A 16221-nucleotide genomic window follows, 5' to 3' on the forward strand; every position below is an offset into this window, starting at 1 on the left:
GCACACACTATGCAGGAGTTTTTGCCTAGTATGACTCTCAACTTGACTTCTAGATTACCAAGCGTAGCAGCCTCACTTAGCTGATTGGTTATTGTCAAGCTTATTCTTTGCTCATTTAACTACTGAGTTTTGATATGTGGATTAACCTCTGCTTAATTGTTTTGATTTTTCTAAGCATATTCTTCACCCCACTTAACTACAGGGTCTTGCTAAGCATACCATTCTTGTATTTGCTTCTCTTACAGAACAAGATTATCAGTTTCTTATGTACAATGCTCAATTTAACTCACCGCAGATTGCAAAATCATCAAGCCATACGTCTTATTTTTCTAGCTTCATCTTTGTCTCGAGAGGTTTTTGTTCAAGGAGAAAAGTTTATTGTTTTACTAGTAAAATCCGAAAAGAAAATGAGGAAAACAAGTTGATTGTTGGTAACGTTGTACCATAACTGGTTCCTCCTCTTATTATCATTTACAAGTCTCTCTTCTAGTTTTCCTCATATTTTGTGCTTGAATATTCCGGTTTTCATCAAAAGGTATTGATGTAATAATAGACCCTACTCTTTTTCAAAAGTATTGCACGATAATTGCATACTCCGTGACTGTATCTAGCATTACTATTTTTAGTAGTTTCTAAGTGTAAACTGTAATGTGTCCCATATGATAGTTTAGAGTGCAAAATATGAAGCTCGCTCCTAGCAGTTTTAGGGTACAAAATTCACTTTTCCCTAAATTCAAGGGACATACAAGCTGCTAGTCATAAGCCTGGCTACTTGGGTTCAAGTACTCTTGTTGAGACACTGTATGCACCACTATAATCAAAAGCATGAATGCTGCTAGCATCCTTTTCGGGCCAAGGATTATTGTAAGGATGCTTAGAAGCATGCGTTGAAGCTCCAAAGTCAGTTGTAGATGTGTTTGTAGCCACCCCATCGTTCTGTAATATAGTTTCCAGTGCCTTTACTACTTCACTCATTGTTGGACGGTCTTCAGGTAAATCTTCAACGCTTTGCATACTAATTTCCAAGAATTGCCCAAGCCCTATAAGATTTGTTGTGTCTCTAATGGATGAATCAATCATATCCCACAAGCCATAGTGCTCTTCATCGTCCTTGTTCATCATTGTTCTTACTTGACGGACAATGAACTTTCTTTTCTCAATCGGTCGCTTGGCTGTTAGCAATTCAAGCATAAATACTCCAAAGCTGTAAACATCACTCTTCACAGTTAACTGTTGAGTCTGGTAATATTCAGGATCGAGATAACCCTGCAAGTAGAAGGCATTTTCTAAATATTAAAATCAAGAGAGGATCCCAGTGAATGTAGAATCTAAAGTTTATTACACATACGTTTTTAAGTTTATTGTAGGATTGGAAGGATCTGTATGTGCTTTGAATTTTACAATACCATGTATAAACAAGAAAATGAAATAATAAAAATGTACTTTGATATAAGTTAATCTACCAATTTGGTTGTCTCAACCTCCTCAAAGATACTCCCTGTGAGGTCAAGACCTTGCAAATCTATTAACCACAATCATTATGCAGAAGTTAAATCCTTGACTATCCTAAAAGTACATGGTTCGATTGTGACAACACATTCACTAGCAGTAAGTTAACTTTGGTTAAGTGAACGTGAGAGGATCTTGTGAAGAATTAATATAGGAGCATAAATCCTAGAGCATCATGTTGATACAAAACAACTTTTCCATTTGGCTTTATATTAAAAAAAAAAAAAAAGAAAGAAAAAAAGAAAGAAGATGTCACTGTTTCTCGCAATGTGTCATATTGAAGACCTCAATAGTTTGTAACACTCAAGCCCTGGAATTACAAAAGGGAAATCTCCCACTGGATAGGAGACTTACACAATCGTCTATTTTAAATGAAAGCCCTAAAGGGTTGCATTTCTTGACATACCAAGAAATCCTAGTGATAATACGAACCCTAGCCCCTGCTAGGAAACCCAACCACACTAGAAAGAAAACAAGAACAACCATACAAACGCTCCTGAGCCCATTGTTGACATCATAGGTCCAATTAGAAACATTTTAGTCCTGCAAAAATATAAAAATACTGGGTTAAGCTGACAACCCAGTAGAAGCCTAACAGACAAAATTAGGGCCCCTTGCTCCTAAAACCCCAGCCAAGTTGTTCCTTTAACACTAGAACTTCTAATTCCCCCTAGAAAGCCTAATCCTACACAAACATGGAGTCCTAGCAGCCTTAGGACTTCAAGTTGCCTAATTTCTCAAATAGTGTAGGAATCCTATTTCAACAATCAAAATTCGAAAAATAATGCTGCTAGGAATTCCTAGCTAAACTAGGACTCCAAGTCCTAGTAGGCATCAATGAAACCTAGGAATCACAATCTCCATAAACAAGAGGTTGCATGCAACCCCTTCAAATTCATCCAACCCCAAGGATTTTCCAGAAACTCATCCCCCAACTCTAGGAAAGTGTCGTCAGTCTTAAATAAGAGAATAGGAAATTCTTCACCAACAAAAGCTCATTGTCATTGACTATAAAACAAATTGTATAGTGGGATTACCATAATAAAGATGATGATAACAACAACAATGATGCTAATAAGAGTAAAACCTAAAAGAAAATATACGGTGGAAGCAGGCATGGCTTGCCTTTCACTTAAGTAGTTGGGCAGACTCGGTTGTCTCATAGTTAAGTCTGTCCATTACCACCACCAAAGGCCTTAAACCAGTTTAAACGCGGCTCACATGTAGGTTTTAAAGAATAGCAGCATTCTCTACCCTTGAGAGGTCAGGAGATGCTACACATGATATAATTGCGTGTATAGCAACACTTACCATCGTGCCTTTGACTTGAGTTGAAACATGGCACGTCAAAGCATCTGATACTAGCTTAGACAAGCCAAAATCTCCAACCTTTGCGGTCAAATTTTCATCCAACAGAATATTTGTGGACTTAACATCTCTATGGATGATAGGAGGATTAGCAAGCTCATGTAGGTAAGCTAATCCTCTGGCTGAACCAAGAGCAACGTGGAGTCTTCTCTTCCAATCAAGATAAATGCCAGATTTTCCTACAATTCATATTTAGGCAAATAGTTTCCTATATATTAGACATTTGCAAAGAGGTAATTAAATCGATATGAATGTATGTACCTGACAAGCTATCTCTAATTGTTCCATTAGGCATAAATTCGTAGACCAGCATCTGCTCTCCTTGTTCGAAACAAAAACCGACAAGACCAACAAGATTCTTGTGATGAACTCGGGAAAGTAATTCAATTTCAGTCTTGAACTCAAGTGCACCCTGCATTGATCCTTGTGGAGCTCTTTTGATAGCAACAACTTGTCCATCAGAAAGCATCCCTCTATAAACCTGGGGAGAACATAAAAACACGATCAACAAACAGTTCTTGGAAGTGAGTTTTTGCAAAATTTGGACTCATGAATATTGAGACATTTACCTGGCCATACCCTCCAGAACCTATCACATTTCTCTCAGCAAAATTATTGGTGCACGTTTGGAGTTCATCATAAGAGAACAATCTTGCACCTTTTAACTGTGGTGCACCAATGCTATCATTGCCACTTGATGCCCAAGTAGCTAGGATATGGAGAAATGGTTAGATACTTAGTCTTGAATTTGAACTATAACAATCAATTACAATAAAATTTATTTTACGTATAAATTACCAAACGGTTCACTTGATCCAATGGCTTCTTCTGCACGTTTCTTTTGTCGAATGGCATATATCCCTACTCCCAGGAGCCCCAATACCAAAATGGCACAACAAATTCCTATCCCAACTATTACACCAGTGCTAATATAAGTTTTTCCACGTTTGGCTGAAGAAAAATTTCATTGTTAGGTAGAGATATAATTTTCTCTCTCTCACATACACAGAGCAAAGATATGATTTGAACCTGGGAAAGCATAAGGATATGCCACGAAATAATAGGGTCCAAACATATGAGGTAGCTTATGTGCTTGATAAGTCAAGGAGAACCCAATTCTCTGAATCTCTGATCGATTAAAGTATTTTCCGATTGATGGAAAGAGTGCCAATTGCATTTGAAGATAGTCATCAGAATTGAATCTGGCATCTTGAATATAAACTGAACCCGGAAGGAGACTCAGGTTCACCCACAAGCTAATTTCCAGTAAACGAAATACAGTTACATTGGACAATTCCCTGAAAAGGGGTCCTCTAAAATATAATGTCCCTTTATATGGATAGGCACATTCACAACTTTGAGGGTTGCACTTTTGATTAAGAGGACATAATGTACTTGCACATCTAGCCAGGCTAGTAGAATAGTTTGTTGGTTTTTGATTTTGCTGGCAATAAGAATCCTCCAAGATAGTAGAGGGACACACTGGGTTTCCTACTAGTCTGAAGTACATCCAATTGACAAAGAAGGTTGATGGTCAGAATAAAATAAACAACACATTTTGGAAATTGAAAAGTTAAGAGCCATGAGTTCACTCACATTAAGGTATTACGGTAATTATTGCTCAAAGTTACAGAAGAAATGTGGTTGTTTTGTAAATCAACAAGCTTTAGTTGTGGGCTGATGTTTTCACCCATGTCCAATGTGTCGTTAAATTTGTTGTTTCTCAATTTCCTGAGAATTGAAATCAAGTATGAGTTATCAAACTGTAAGTTTATTTGATATACCAATAATATATCAACTTACACTTGCTGTATTTGTGGAAAGCTAAACAGATCTTGTGGTACAGACCCTTGAAGTGATCCATATTCCATAATCCTGCGCACCAATTGCATAAAGGTATTGCTAAAATTTGAGGAAGTTTGTAGAATTCTCATCTGTGAAAGATTGAAGACTTACAGTGTGGTGACTGATGATAAGGCTGAGAACCACGTTGGAGCTTCTGATGGCTCAAATGAGTTATTACTAAGGTCCCTGGTAAAATAAACCATCATACAAGGTTCATCAGTGCATACAAAGAAGAAATTACTCAAAAATGAAATTGGCAATTGCAAGCAACACCATGCATCTACTTACAAGTAATTGAGATTCTTCATTTGAGTTAAGTCCGGCAAAGCGCCAGTCAGATTATTTTTCGCTAAATTCCTAAGACGATATCAAGAAGGAGAAAGCTGGTAACCACCAGTATATATGATTATACTAAAAAAAACACCACCACTATATAAATGTTGTGAAAAAGTACCCACAATTCAACGATATTTGTTAGGTTGCTGAGATTTGGGACACTTCCTGTCAGAGCATTTCTGTCAAGCCGACTGTTGCAAATTGGAATTGTTTTAATTCTCAAGAGCAGTACCAGAGAGTGGACATGTACTGAAAATTAAGGTTAGTTGAATAACACCAATGTGTTATTAAATTAGGGTGTATTTTACTCACAGAACTTCAAGACTTTGTACAAGTCCTAATGTTGGCGGGATACTTCCAGAAAGTTGATTTCCATTAAATAATCTGTCTTTGAAGAAAGCATTTAGAAGTGGAAGAAAGCATTTAAAGCATGCATGAAAATAAACTAATAGTTGGTATCAACTTACATGTGTATCAATTTCATATTAGAGCTGAATAGTTTGCCTGGAATGGGACCTGAAAGCTTGTTCTTATTGAAGTGGCTGCAAGTTTGAATACATCACATTATTCTTCTTTTATGGATGCAACAATCAACGTTTTGTATCCTTAACATATTCAAATTCTTGCATTTATCTTAATAATAGATTGAACCCAAGGCGTATAATTGGGCAAAAAAAAAAAAAAAAATTAAACTCACAAGTGTTTAGCCTTTAAAAGAAGGTCCAAGCCTGGGGCCATGGAGGTTGATATCGGGAGAGGTCCTGTCAACATATTATCCGCGATGTCTAGCCAGTAGAGTTTGGAGAGTTTACCCAAAGATGGAGGTATCTTTCCAGTTAAGTTGTTTGAATTGAGAGCCCTGAGAGGTAGAGAGTATTGAATAAAGTATAAAAGTGATAATTATTAGGTACTCTTGAAATATATATGGACACGCAGTACTCATTTTGTGATAGAGTGCCGTACCAATCAAAATTAAGGCCTACATAGAAAATTATAATTATATGGCATATTGTGATAAAATTGAGTATGATGTCATTCTTGGAGATAGAGAAAAAATACTGGCATTGTGATTCATGTAGTGATCTTATTATATGCATTGGAAGAACTTACAAGAAGTAGAGTTCTGAAAGATTTCCCAATTCATCTGGAATGTCACCACTGAAGCTGCAACCAGCTAGGAGTCTGAAACATGAAAGACAAAAATATATATATATATATATATATATATATATATATATATATATATGCTTCTCACTGTCGATGGATAGGAAATAGGAAATTACAGCTTGCTTATTGGATCTTACAGGATAGTTAGCTTTTTCAAATCCCCTAGCCGTGGAGAGAGGGAACCTGTGAGCCTGCGGTTAAATGATAGGTCCCTGAAATTTAATAATGTTAGTAGCACTTCAAGGCACATATATCGCACATGCCCAACAAGCCATTAAGAGAGAGAAAGAAAAATATGCATTAACTCAGACTTTTGGAGTATGCAGTTATTTCAATTTTTTTGAGAAGAGAAAGGAAGGGCTAAAAGACTTTCTTGTATTTTTTATTATTATTCAAAAGAATAAGCCTATTTGCAGGTGTGATTTTTACACCCTCAATTCACCATTAAATTGGGTCTCGCAATAAAAATAAAAAAAATTATGTTTTATCTATTTTAGAATTAGAACTATATATAATATATGATCCTTGGGAATCAGGCGTAGGCATGCAGTTTATGGACCCAAGTTTGGACGATAGCCTTTCGTCATGGAAATTGAAATGGATTTATCTAAAACATTGATTGATGGATTCTGGGTGGGAACATTGGAGACTAATGGTTTTTGGCCGCCTGTGGTGTGTGAAAAAGTCCCTCCTCATTGCACCAAATGTAGACAACAAGGATACCCAGCAGGTGTTTGTCGAAATGGCTCTAAGAATACTCTGTTGGCTAGAAGACCCAAACCCATAGAGAAAGTCCAGAATATGCACTACGTTGTTAAAAACTCACAGGCTAACCAGAATGACAGCATTAAACCTGTGAATCGTGAGGCTATTAATCAGGACAATACGCTATTATCCGAAAAATTTGGAAGGACATCACCAGGTGGCTAGGCAAGGGACGATGGTGCACGTAGAACATAGCATGGCAAAGGAAAGTGATGGGCCTGTTAATGAATCGGCCTATAGCAAGTGGTTTGTTGACAAACCAATTTTACAAGTAGCAAAACTCTTTTCATTAAGAATATGCATGTGTTTTCATTTAAAGAAAAAGAAATTAGAATAATACTTACAATGATGTCAATTCAGTGAGTTCCCCAATGTCACCTTCAAGCTTCCCTTCAAGGTCCATCGTTGATAATTTCCTGAAGAGGTTTAAAAACAACGGAATCCACAAAATAAGGTGTAACATACGGGTCCTAAATTAAGGCTTAGAATTTTAGTATTATTATTATTATTATTTTAGTGATTATTTTATCAGATCAGTTTTGAGATAAATCCTCACTTCCCCACAACAGTCCCTCCATCAAACAAAGAATTCTCACGGCCAGAACCTCCCCACGTGAAAACCAAATTTCCTACACAGATAGCCGAGACACCATTCTCACCAACCCAGGCAGCCACCTCGCCGGAAAACACCACGGAATCTGCCGACCCAACCTCCTGAACTCAGACGCACGTCCCTCCCCCTCGGTAAGCCACGTCGACCACTCGCTCTCTCTGCCTTGCCGATTCTCAGTGTGAAGCACCAAACTAATTTCTCTTCTCTCCCTATATCGCATCACCATGTTCAGAGGGAGCCTCCATTTTCGCCGCCGTGACTCCCAGCCAGCCACCCAGACCCACCGTCGCAGTTGGTTCTCCTCTCTCTCGGTGCGCGTCGCACGATCCTCCACTCCCATAAGCCTATGTGCTTCTCTTCTTTTATTTCTTTCGTTTCTGCCTTTTCCAAAAAGCCCATTCTTTATTATTGGTTTTACAGAAGTGCCCTTAAAACCATTGTTTTGATGGCTTCCGCCTTCCGCAAGGCGCAAATACTCTTGACGAAACTTTTTGGTGTAATTACGTTTTTACCCTACAGTGTCTTGGACAGATTTTGGACTCTTTTAATTATGAAATGAGATAATTTTAAATAAAAGATGAAAGTTAAAAAAATTATTAATAAAATATTATTTTTTAATATTATTATCGTTTTAAGATTTAAAAAAATTGAATTATTTATTATATTTTATCTAGAAATTTGAAAAATTTGAAATAATGAAATGAGATTATATGAAATACTTTCTAAATCCAAACGGAACTATGTTTTAAACTTATTCAGTACGTGTGGGCTGATCTCTCGTGTGGGCTTGATGTTTAAATTGGGCTGGTTGTATTTTACTGAAATTGTTTTAGTGACTTTAAAGTCTTGTTTGTTTTCATAACATTTTTCAATTCATTTCTTCTAATCATTACAATTTTTATAAATTTTCACACAAAATAAAATAAAGAATTCAAAATTTTCAAATTTCAAAACAAAAATAATGTTACAAAAATATATTATAACAATATTTTATTCAATTTGTAACTCTCATCTCATCTCAACTCATTTCATCTCATCTCGTCTCATATCATTTTCATGATATGTGTTATTTTAATATATAGCTGAATATTTTAGTTCATAATATGTGTTAAATTGGGTAGAACGCTATGACATGTTTTCTCGAAATTTAGCAACATCTAGTACGCATATAGGTAACAAGCTATGAAGTAGGATTCAAGAAGCAGTGGTAAAAGGTAATTAGCATGATCATAACTTCTAATTTTGCATAAAAATATATGATGTTACCTACGCTACGCTATGGGCCAATTCAAAACTAGTCCCTTTTCACGAACTTCAATGAATTACAATGATATGCTTGTGAATAAAACTATAGATGCTATGTTGATATTGATTGTTGTTGGATGGATGAGATGTTAAGAAAATCACATGTATGCCATATAATGTTTGGATCATGATATGGCATGCCTATGCTATGCTCTATTTTGTAAGACTCGTGTTACTATATCATGTTAATGTTATGTAATAGGTTGAAGATGTTTACAAGGCAGTAACCCTAGAAATATTGTTGCAAGTAATTCCTTCCCAACTGGGTGATCCACATGGATCCTCTGAATGCCCCCAGCTTGGTGGTGTGTTTTTCCACTCGTCCTTCAGGGCGTTGAGTACAGCAACTGCATGCACCATGGTAAAAATGTTTAATCAACAACTAATTTTAAGATCGATCACCAAAACACAAAACAAGTAAGAAAAGCAAGCTATATATATTCCAACAACAACCAGAAAGCCAGAAAGATCAGCAAAAGTATCTTTGACCGTATACCTAAGTGCTTTACGGAATATCTAAAATCTTAATTGTATAAGAAAATTCAATCATTTCCTGTAGATTTAGCTGTGTTTAGAAGAAGAACTCAGCTCAATTCATCTCAAATTAATTATTAATGAGATTCACTATTTTTTTAATTTTTCATAAAAAAGTTAAACACATCTTAACTTAAAAATTTAAACTTGTTTCAATAGGATCCACAAAATATTACTATTCATAATTTAACTAAACTCATTTCAACATCCAGACGCATCTTAGTAGTAAATGTTAAAATAGTTCATGTGCTTTTGCCTCTAATGATCAGATTAATTCTTAATTCTTAATTTTGAAAATTTTAGGCTAGTCTGGATAATGAGTTGAGATGAGATACATACCATCTTGAGGATCAGTAAGTGAGTAGATGAAGTGAATTCCTGAAAGAAACAAAACCAGAAAGAGCAGCTGCAACTTCATGCCGATCGACTTCCTGCACATTAATCTCTCTCTCTCTCTCCCAGCTCGATGCTCTGTCTCTTCTGTCTCTGTGTGCGGGTGCGCTTAATAAGTATCTCACCACACATTCCTATATATCAAAGAAGAGATAAGTCAACGTACAGGTCTTCGTCTTTGTATTCTTCGTGGAGGACGTTGGTTACGTTGGAATTGAGCAACAATCTCAATCCACTACAAGAAAAACAGATTGTTATGACCAGTTAATTCTAACGAAATGACTATTTACAACTAAAATTAATTGCGAATAATTTTTTGATTGTAATAAACTGATCACAACAACCCGTTTTTCTTGTAGTGATCTATCTCATTCTATTATTATAATTTTCATAAATTTTTATATAAAATATAATAAATAATTTAATTTTTTCAAATCATAAAATAATAATAATATTAAAAAATAATATTAAAATATTAAAATTTTGTTTAATTTTTAATTTTTATCTCAATTCATCTCATCTCAACTTACTGGACAAACCAAACCTAACCAGCTCGCTCGATACTAGACCAACGCATGATACTGTAATTCACTCCTCGATGCAGACTGATATTTTCAGTGCTGATCTGGACCCTTTAACGTACGTTTCCCTCAGCAAACTGTAACTAGTGACAAATATTGTTGTCATTATCATTTGCTACTTAGTTTAAGTATTAATATCATCGTTTGTTTACTTAGTTGAAGTATTAATGTATTGATAGTTGTTGATTGTACTGTGGTACCACTACAAGAAATAAAGCATTTTTCAACGTTCAAAATCGTCGCAAGTTCTCTTAATAATCGCTGCATTTAATTGATTAGTTGCGGCAATTTTTAAATCGTTGCATTTTCAACGACTGATGGTACTATTCGGGGCATTTTAGTCTGTTGCAAATGTCTTAAAAATTGATGGAAATAGTGTTTCAGTTTACCATTAAATCGTTAAAAAAAGTCAATTGCGGTGATATATATCGTTGCAAAATGATAATAAATAGCCACAAATGACTCTATTTTTTCCGTCGATTTTAAATTATCATCACGGTGATATATTTCTAGCGATTAATTGTCGCCACAAAACTAACGAAAAATCTGATAAATTTAAAATAAGAGAATCAATATTTAAATTAATTAAAATATACTAAAATACGAGGTATCACACCAACCTCAGTTTATCCTCCAAAACTAATTTCTTCTATACTAAGGTTAGACAAGTACTAGTCTTAGCTCATTACAACACATTAACATTTACCATACCTTAACCCTAAGTTTATTGCTCACTGGCATGTCTCTCTAATAGCATGCCATTTTTGTTCATGTCATGCACATGTTTGTAGTATATAGAGTAGATAATCGCATGCCATTCAAGTTAGAGAAATTAATAAGTAATGGCCAATGAAACTCTCCAAGGCAAGGCAAATGGCAGATCGGGATGAAGCTATATATGGACACGTTGGCATGGTACAGGCCTTTGAATATTTTTTGTACTATCAAGAGAAGGTTGGCCATCCTATGCACTTGCACCCGACAATTGTTGCACTACTCCATAATGGATCCTTAAGGTCACATGTGTGTCTTAATTAAAAAAAAAAAAAGGAAAAACAAAGCATATCACTGTCAAAATATAGACAGTTATGTTCTTTTACACTAACTGGGCTATCATTATAATATATATACAAGAACTGACTGGACTTCTATTATATACAAGAAGTCAAAAGGAAGCAGTATAAAGATGTCTTAATATTTACTCATACAAGCAAATTTTGAGAAGTAAAGCAAAACCTAGACAGGATCACTAGTAAGGTGCTGATTTAACATGAATATGACATGTTAGTCATGGATGTGCATGTCCCAAAAGAATGACAATAGAAACTCCCTTTATTTATTTATGAAGTCCAGCTCCAGCCAACGCACAATTAATATGAGACCCAGTATCCATACACAACCATATGGAACTTAGCACCAATGCAAGACCGTCATAATCCACTTCTCAAATGTACTACTTAAATCAATGCTTTCACAGTTCAGATTATCCAAGAAGCTTGACATATGATAATGGCAAATATGGGCTTTTATTTCAGTCTTCATCATCTGGGTCAGTGGAAATAAAAGACTAGGGTCACATTCATTAAATAAAGCCAATCACAGAATAAAATAGAAGGTTTGAAAATAAAACCTACTAGCAAGCATTTGAAAGGCACATCACTTACCAATCACATTTTTTTCCCTTATATGCATTTGAGAGTGCAATAGCACGATCCATATCTTCATTCTGGCTCTCTACCCACATATTCTATATATTCCCCACTGAAACATTATACAAGGAGGACCATATCAAAGAAAAGATATTGTAAAACAGAATATAAATTGAATATACAGTCTACTAGGAAATGACAAGCCAAATCTGTTAACGAGGAAGCTAAGAGGGATGGTCATGGTGGTTGCTTGGCGTGGAGTGGTGGCTTGTAAGAGCACGACGACACTGGGGAGAGCTGGTGGCTGTGGGTTGTGAACAGAGCAAGGAAGAGAGAGAGGGCCTCCAGCTATTGGGCTAGGTTTGGAGGAGAAGGGGGCTCTGACGGAGAACTAGCAACGTCAACATGTGGGTGGTGGCAAATTGCGCCCCTAGAGGCGGCGATATAGAGAAATCCGAGGGAGAGAGAGAGAGAGAGGTGAGGAAAATTCTGGGAGCAAAGAGATCGGCGGGGGCTGGGGGAGAAGAAAGGGGTGGCTGTCGAGGTGAGGTGGTGGTGGCATGGTGGGGTCGTTGGTGACGGGCTGTGAGGGGTGGAGGAATTGGCGAGAGAGAAGGGGGAGGGGGGGAGACGAAGGGAGATGACTAAAAGGAAACGCGTAGGGTAATTCGATTTTATCAATTTTTTGCGGCGACTTAATATCGCCCCAAAATCTAAAATCCTCGCCACAAATGATGAAACGGCGAATCAAAAAATGGTTGGAACTATATATTTGTGGCGAGTAAATTTCGCTCGAAATAGTCGTGTACAGTTATTCATAAATTTTGTAAAATGCTATTTCTGGTGCTTTTGATTCACTGCTAATAAGCACTTAACTGGCCACATAAACTTTTACGGTGACAATGTTCACCTAAAAAAGTATCTATTGTAGCGATTTTACTATTTGACAGAAAGAAAATAGCCGCTACAATCACAATGGTTTTTTGTGACTAAAACAGTCGTCGTAATAGCTCTAAAAATTGCTGCGAAAACATAACAATGATTTCTCATCAGCATTTTCCAAATTCAGCTTTGGAATTCAGCAGTGAACTTTAAATCGCCATGAATAAATAGTCTTTGCTGCGATTTTTTTTGCGGTGATCTTAAAATCTTTGGAAATAGCCAATTTTCTTGTAGTGGGTCCTCCCACCACCTCTGCATGACATTAGAAACACGCAGCATTTCATGTGAAGTCTATTGTTGTCCAAACCTCTAGGGGTTGGGTCAAGTGGTAAATGCCTTAGTCTTGATGGTATGCTTCATTCAGGTCTAAGGTTTGAATCCTCTTGAGTGCAAATAATTTTTAGGAGTCATCAATTGGACTAGGAGAACTTTCCATTGAATTACCCGAGGTCATCATTTGCAAGAAATTCATTGTCGAGAGCCTATGCAATATCCCAAGATTAGTCGAGTCTTTATTCTTGGATATCTGGTGCCAATTAAAAAAAAGGTTGTCGTTCAATATCTAAGCTTTATAATTAGCAAACACGAGAGACAACGAAATTCTCTTTCCCAATTTCTCCTTTACTCTAATGGAAAATGCTTTGTACACAAACATCACTCGCCCTTAGGCTGTTGGTGATTCCTAGTAGGATGTTGAGCAAAAGTTTACTACTTCTTGATGTAACTTTTCAATATTGCCAGAGCCCAACAATACGATTGAATAGTCCACGATAATAGTTTGGGTGTTGATATGGTGCGCGCTCGAATGCTCATCCAAGAAATAAATAATAAATTAAACATATAAAATGTAAATAAAGAGAGATATAGAGATTTACGTGATTTAACATAAAAATCTACATCTACCAGCCATTTGCAGGCAAATCCACTAATGTTGGTGATTGTACATTTTCTCATTGTGAGAAATGTGCTGTCAGAACAAAGGAACATCATGCGTACGAGACTAAGAGATTCGTACAATCCGGTCGAACAGTCCAGGCGAGCAAAAGCCTAGGCTAATAAAGACCCAGGCAAGCGTGGCCCTAGGCAAGCAAAGGATTAGGAAAACAATGGATAACAAATGGAAGAAGCGACATTTGGGCAACGAATGTAAGGCGACCAAAGGATATGCAAGATTAAGAGCATTCCCAATGGCTTCTTCATCTTATTCTTTAAAATACATCACCAAAACTCACTTTTTCTATTTCACATACTGATTTTTACAATATACCATACATCAGCTTATCTATTTTTTCTTTATATCATTTAAATATTATACTTTTTAATATTTTTTATTCATTTCAAATATTTTCTCTAACTATTAATGATATCTTCATATCTTTCAATATTTGCAATATATCTCCATATACAATGTCATATAATTATGTTATATTTTAAATTCATCCAAATTTATAAGCTAAACCAAAATATAAATTGATTAAAAAAAAGATTATATTTATCATTCTCAAAGTATATTATTGAAACAGGAAAGACAATACACAAAACAACCCTTCTACTGTATACCCACCCTCTCATCTAAATAATAGCTACACTCGAAGCTGCATGATTTTATTTAATTTTGTTTTTCACTGTGATGCCATGAAAGGTTAAGTATTATGCCATGAAAGAGAGAGAAGGGCTGAAATAAAAATATGATAACTTTCGAGTAATGGGATAAAAAACTTAGAGGAGAGAGAAATTAATTTAAAATATTTTAGAGTTGTGAATAGTATCCTCTACATCTAGCGGATCAGTCGACCCGGTCTACGAATCTATTCGAACTATCAACGAATTCCTAGAATTTTAGGCGGGATGGGAATTGTAATTCTTTCCACTTCTCGGGGTATAATAACAGACAGAGAGGCCCGACTAGAAGGAATTGGCGGAGAAATTTTATGTTATATATGGTAAGCTTTCTTATATCCAACTTAGATATGGAACTTTCCTATTAATTTGGTTATTGAAGCAAAGTGTATAATAAAGATGAAATACAAAATTCATTGGAATGGAGTTTTGAGCAACTTTTTGTATATTTTACAAAATTTGTATTTTACAAAAGCCATTATGAATGCTCAAACATCAAGTGAGTAAAAGATAGATAAGTGATACGATGTTTCGTTTGAGCAATGACACGAGTGAGAAAAGATAAATGAGTGCAATGTAGTAAGGGCAATATAAATACAATGGTAAGCAACATGGAGTGCTTAATTCATATTATGGCAAGCAACAAACTACGCAGTAAGTAGGTCAGCCAGGCGCCTAGAAAAGTTTGAGTACCCAGAGGCAACTTAGGAGTGCTCAGAGAGTAGTAAGTAAACTCATAAAGAATCAGACTCAAAAGACAACGTTTCTACAAGGAGCATGAATGGGAAAGAAAGATCACAGACTCGAATACACCTGACCAAACATATAAGCTTCTGAACATATTGGCAACATTCACAAGTGACAGACTAAGCATCCCTTTTCTTTGGCCAAAATCTTGAGACATGCAGAGTACGTCCTCTCCATCCCCATCACCCCTCCATCTAGGGTACATTTCAATAGCATATTTTTGTAGATTCACCAGCCAAGCCACGCCAGGAACTATAAAGCTGGTGAGAATCAAATTTCTGTGTTTAAAAGCGTTGCCTCACTGAAGTCATCTCTCATGCTTTCGGATTTATGAAACTTAGAGAAAATCACACACATCTTATCTCTCTCTCTCTCTCCCTCTCTCTCTCTCTCTCTCTCTTTGTGTGTGTATTGTTTGCACTAATCCTCAAGAGAAGTCAAAAGCTCTAACTCCGTAGGATAAGATCTCACTCATGTTTTCAAATATCAAAGTCTACAATAAACCAAGGGAGGCCAGATCATTAACAAGCATTTTAGCTAAAGCTCATTGCTAAGGTAGGTTCTTCTCTACGATAGTGCTAGCAATTTTGGTTAATAACTATGAGTATGTCGTGTTGCAATCTACAACATCTTCATCCCCATTCTTTTGATATTTTTCTGCATACATAATACCCCACTATGATTTACTTCTTGTCTTTGTTAAAGAGTTTATGTTACTTGGTAAAATGTACCTACTTCTTGTTTTAAGGGGAGTATATAAGCTGTGTGAGGGGATCACGACCCCAACTCAAGATGGGGCATTATCATGGTGGACCTTTCTAGTTGCTTGGGAGCATCTAAGAATTGA

General features: G+C 36.1%; 1 protein-coding gene across 2 annotated transcripts; it reads right to left on the reverse strand.

Moving 5' to 3' along the window:
• Positions 1-636: 636 nt before the first annotated feature.
• Positions 637-15767, reverse strand: LOC121241886 (leucine-rich repeat receptor protein kinase HPCA1-like). 2 transcript variants are annotated; one of them, XM_041139749.1, is made up of 20 exons: positions 15753-15767; positions 9782-9895; positions 9126-9255; positions 7335-7406; positions 6363-6437; positions 6169-6240; positions 5756-5917; positions 5526-5600; positions 5371-5442; positions 5181-5249; positions 5011-5079; positions 4834-4908; positions 4681-4752; positions 4474-4608; positions 3907-4376; positions 3676-3828; positions 3447-3586; positions 3139-3358; positions 2821-3056; positions 637-1266 (listed from the first exon to the last, which is right to left on the reverse strand). In XM_041139749.1, the coding sequence occupies exons 2-20, from the start codon at positions 9879-9881 to the stop codon at positions 769-771; spliced, it is 2895 nt and encodes a 964-aa protein (XP_040995683.1). In that variant the 5' UTR covers positions 9882-9895; positions 15753-15767; the 3' UTR covers positions 637-768. The 2 variants fall into 2 exon arrangements, with proteins under 2 accessions (XP_040995683.1, XP_040995684.1); XM_041139750.1 differs by lacking the exons at positions 9126-9255; positions 9782-9895; positions 15753-15767 and adding an exon at positions 7650-8029.
• Between the last annotated feature and the right edge of the window lie 454 nt (positions 15768-16221).

The sequence above is a fragment of the Juglans microcarpa x Juglans regia genome, chromosome 8D, assembly GCF_004785595.1.
Source record: "Juglans microcarpa x Juglans regia isolate MS1-56 chromosome 8D, Jm3101_v1.0, whole genome shotgun sequence".
Lineage (NCBI taxonomy): Eukaryota > Viridiplantae > Streptophyta > Magnoliopsida > Fagales > Juglandaceae > Juglans > Juglans microcarpa x Juglans regia.